General features: G+C 48.8%; 1 protein-coding gene across 1 annotated transcript in view; it reads left to right on the plus strand.

Annotated features, from left to right (window-relative positions):
• The window catches only part of ppp1r9a (protein phosphatase 1, regulatory subunit 9A), a gene marked incomplete at both ends in the record, with an annotated part of 24249 nt that overhangs the window by 6721 nt on the left and 12528 nt on the right, over window positions 1–5000 (plus strand). Inside the window, 2 exons of the mRNA XM_084455051.1 lie at window positions 329–494; window positions 4081–4236. Of these exons, the coding sequence (XP_084311177.1) occupies window positions 329–494; window positions 4081–4236 (322 nt within the window). The remainder of the gene's footprint in view (window positions 1–328; window positions 495–4080; window positions 4237–5000) is intronic.

Genomic DNA, 5000 nt, shown 5'->3' on the forward strand with positions numbered 1-5000 from the left:
AATCACTGCCAATAGCATAGACTGGCTGCTGTAGTTTCCTCTGTAAACAAACACACCAACACAACTAAGGCTTGTTTCTGCTAAACAATTAGACGTTAGCTTCGCGTCGACTCAAATGCTGTCAACAATCAGTGCGAATAAAAGTCTGGACTCATCTCTGAACTGAAATATTAAACAAGAACAATAAAAATAATAATATAATTCATTTTATTTATACATTTACAGTTAAATCCATCTTAATTTCCTGTCATAATTAACGTAAACGTGTGAGCTACTGTTTCTGATGACGAGTGTTCAACGCCGCGGCGGTCCGTTGTTTCCCGCGCAGGTTCCTGATTGGCCGCGAGCGCCCCGGCCAGACGAGTGAGGTGGCGGCGCTGATCCAGCAGACCCTGGATCAGGAGAGGAGACAGAGGGAGGCGCTGGAGCAGGAGAGGAGGCAGAGGGAGGCGCAGGAGCAGCAGTACGCCCAGTACGACGCCGACGACGACGAGGTGGGTAGGCCCCGGGGATCCAGGAACTACACCTAGCCGCCGCCCATGTCTACAGCAGGAACTACACTCTAGACCATGGGTTCCCAAACTCCATCAATGTGGGCCTCCCCTCTGAAAACAGTGACACACCAGCGCCCCCCCAACCCCCCAAATCTGTCCATTTTGCCAGGCAGCGTTAGCTAGCCCATAACGCTACACAGCTAAGTTAGCTCGGTGGCACCTGCTGCTAGTTAACGTTATGACGTTTTCACACAATACATTCATGCCTGCGGGGGGAGACTCTGCACTATCCACACATTTAGTAAACATCTCTCCCATTATTTATTTCGTTTTTCTGACCTTTAAAATCACGTTTCATTCATAAAAACCATAAAAATTTCAAAAATAAAAAACATATTTTTCCTCTTTTTTTTCTAACCATCCCTCCTCCGCGCCTCCCCTGAGTTTATTTGGGGCCCCCCAGGGGAGGCCCTCCTCACAGTTTGGGAATGCCTGCCCTAGGGCACCGCAGTATCACTGCCATGGAAGCTATAGGGAATCAGGATATATGAAAGGAATGGACAACAAATGATCCATACAGCTGAAACCTATTAAAGACTCTCAGAAGGACAGTACGGGCTTGGAAGGAGCTGGTCTGGGGTCTGTCTGGTCTGAACTAACGGGCTCCACGCCGCTCTGTACTGTATGTACAGTAGGGCTGCACAATGAATCGTGAATTAATCGAAATCGCGATTATGACCTCCGCGATTAACTAATCGCAAAAGGTCAGTCAGTCAGTCAGTCAGTCAGTCGGGCGGTCGACTCGCGGTCCCATTGTGCAGAGAGAGAGAGAGAGAGAGAGAGAGCAAAGAGAGAGAGAGAGAGAGCGAGCGAGAGAGAGAGAGAGCGAGCGAGAGAGAGAGAGAGCAAAGAGAGAGAGAGAGCGAGAGAGAGAGGGGAGGAAGTCCCCGAGGCCAGATTATAGATTAACCATTACACAACCAGGCTGTCAGAGCAGATTAGCACCAAGCACACTAGACCTCCAGCACTGGGGCCACACCCAACACACTAGACCTCCAGCACTGAACACACCCAACACACTAGCACATCCCCACACCCAACACACTAGCACATCTCCAGCGCTGGGGCCACACCCAACACACTAGCAGATCCCCAGCACTGGGGCCAGGCTGAAATACAAGCATTTACTGACTTCCTGTCCTCACTTGTGTGCTGTCTGCACAAATACACAAAAGGCTTTACCAAATCAAACACAGGTGATTTACACTTGTTCTAGGTCTCTCTGGATAAAACACGCGTCGGCTAAATGTATCTGTAGCTGAGGTACCATAGAGAGAGCATTATTTGTAACTTATTGAACTGTGTTGTGTGGAGCTTGAAAATAGCTACAATAGTATTGATTGCATGAACAGTAGTGTGCGTTCTTACACGAAATGGAGCTGAAATATCCAAATGCCACATATTATCTAGGAGCCTATGGGCCCTATTTTGGTCGCTAACGTAGATGCAAAAGTGAGGGCTCAGCCGCTCTTAAAGGAGAATGCTCGTTTTTGACAACGTGGACCTTATTTACGGCATATTATAAGACGTTTGCCTCACCGAGATCACTTTGGTGTAGTTCGGAGGCCTGTAGAAGAAATTTAAAATCCAGCGCGAGCCAGTATATCCATGTAATGGCGGCGGACGGGGCACTGAGAATGCAGCTTCTAAAAAATCTAAATCTGGAGCAACGCATGCATGCTGGAGGAAGCTATTTTGTTTCTAAAGACATTTCTAAAGCTCATATTACAGAGGCATGTGAAAAACCACAACAAGCCCTCGCTCTATGTAGCGCCCACATGAAAATAGGGCCCAGTGAGTCAACACCCCAACAGACAATTTGTTAAACAATTATAAAAACCATTATAGTGATCTACAGTGCAATGGAACAAGCTCATCAATATTAACGTCTCTATAAATATCCAAACGAGCGCCCCGCCACGGGACGCGTTTCTCAGCTGATACTTTTGGACGGCTGCGCTGTCTTTCTGGGTTCACCTCAAGAGCTCCGGCGCCGACACACATCCTGTCATCATCCTCCTCCTCCCTCCTCCTACGCGATGACAAACAACGACGGCCGCCGTGAATCAACATATACTGAATGAAATATTCATCCGGGGATCGTTGACACAAGGGGAAATGTCATTCTAGATCACCCTCATCACCACATGCAGCAGTGGCAGTGACTGATTGGCCGGTGCATCATGCATATGTAAATCAGAGCCTCCTGACCCCTCCCACATTCAAGGTGATGACCCCCCCCCCCCCCCACCACGTCTCTAAATGGACTTTAATGTAGGATCTCCCTGACGCCATGGCAACACAGTATCCCATTATGGAAAGGTGTCTGTGTGATGCATGCTGGGAATAGCAGTTCTGGGTGGCTGACGGAGAGGGGGGAGAGAATGGGAGAGGGGAGGGGGGAGAGCTGAGGGTTGGAGAGGGAGGGGGTGAGGGGAGTTAGGGGTGAAGGATGAGACAGTAAGCAGTAGTAAAGAGAAGTGTGCGTGTGTGTGTGTGTGTGTGTGTGTGTGTGTGTGTAGAGCGAGAGAGAGGCGTCTATGAGAGAGACAGAAGTGTGTATGTGAGAGAGGGAGACAGAGCGGTGTGTATGAGAGAGAGAGAGAGAGAGAGAGAGATGGCTTGGTCTATTATCTGCCAACCAGCTTCCTGATCCACACATACAGTACTGTACGCACACACACACACGCACACACACACACACACACACGCACACAACAGGAGGTTGAATTTAGTGGAGCAGAATATGAATGTGTTCCAGTTTGGGTGTGCTCACTAAGCCATGGGAGTTGGGGACAAATAATTGTATGAATTTCCTGTTTGGTTTGGAGACAGAGGTTAACGCAGCACCTTGGCTAATAGAGTTGACTGGTGAATGAGTCAGAGACCGTGAGAAGAGTTGACTCTGGTGAATGAGTCAGAGACCGTGAGAAGAGTTGACTCTGGTGAATGAGTCAGAGACCGTGAGAAGAGTTGACTCTGGTGAATGAGTCAGAGACCGTGAGAAGAGTTGACTCTGGTGAATGAGTCAGAGACCGTGAGAAGAGTCGTTTGTTATCAATGCAGCTTGTGACCAGCAGAGTTCTACAGTTGAGTGGGAGTAAGAGAGGATGACTTCATTTGGGCTAGCTCACCTGAATTACAACAGGTAAACATTAGGGGCGCCCCCCGGTAGCTCACTGGGTAAGGCGTGCCCCATATGAAGGCTAGTCCTTCGCGCGGCGGACCCGGGTTCGATTCCCGGCTCGGGTCCTGTGCCGCATGTCCTCCCCTCTCTCTCTCCCACGTTTCCTGTCTCTCTCGTCCTGTCCCATTAAAGCTGAAAAGCCCTAAAAAGATATCTTTGAGAAAGAAAAAAAAAACAGGTAAACATTAGAGAAGACCGTGAGTGTCACTATGTTTTTGTTAATAGAACAGAATTAAATCTGTGGGAGTAGTGAAAAGGGATATTTGCGAGGTTGTGTGTGTGTGTGTGTGTGTGTGTGTGTGCGCGCGCTCCTAAACACTCTGCTCTCCGCGCGCCCAGACAGGGGAGTACGCCACTGACGAGGAGGAGGAGGAGGCGGGGCCTAACGAGGCGGGCGAGGAAAAGAACATCGAGGTGTTTGATCTGCCGGAAACGGACGACGTCATTTCCCCCTCAGAGCTGGACGCCAACAAGCTCTACCAGAAGTTCAGAGAGGTGAGTCTGACCCAGGATCAGATTAACCTGCCCAGAGAGGTGAGTCTGCCTGAGATCACTGACCCAGGATCAGATCCTAACCTGAACCACAAGAGGGAAAACTCACTGCAAATGGCTTTGGACGAAAGCGCCTCCAAAATGACTAAAACCTAAAGATATGTAAAAATGCTGACCTGAGACCAGCAACAAGAACAACGTACAGTATTACTTCTCTACGTCCTTCCTTTAGACTCTTAATGAACATAATCCAGTGGCCATCTTTGTGTGATACAGTATGATACAATATGAAGTAAGCTTAATGAATCCTCTTTGGTTGAAGAATCCTCAATAGGGTTCCATGGGGCGGCTGTAGCTCAGTTGGTAGAGCGGGTCGTTCAATGATCGAAGGGTCAGTGGTTCGAATCCCAGCTCCGACTGTCCACATGTCGAAGTGTCCTTGAGCAAGACACCTAACCCCAAATTGCTCCCAATGAGCAGGTTAGCACCTTGCATGGCAGCCGCCGCCATTGGTGTATGAATGTGTGTGTGAATGGGTGAATGAGAGGCCATTGTAAAGCGCTTTGAGTGCCGCTAAGGTGGAAAAGCGCTATATAAGTGCAGTCCATTTACCATTCCTCTTGCAAACCATCAGAAGCACTTTGAATTGCATTTGTTTATTTTATTTTCATCTGCGACCAGCAGCTCTGAGTAATGCCCAGTGCAATGCTCCTGTTGTCCACTAAAGCATTGTGGCTCCACAGCTCTTATCACTAATCCACCACTCA

This window comes from Borostomias antarcticus (genome assembly GCF_949987555.1).
Source record: "Borostomias antarcticus genome assembly, chromosome: 21".
NCBI lineage: Eukaryota > Metazoa > Chordata > Actinopteri > Stomiiformes > Stomiidae > Borostomias > Borostomias antarcticus.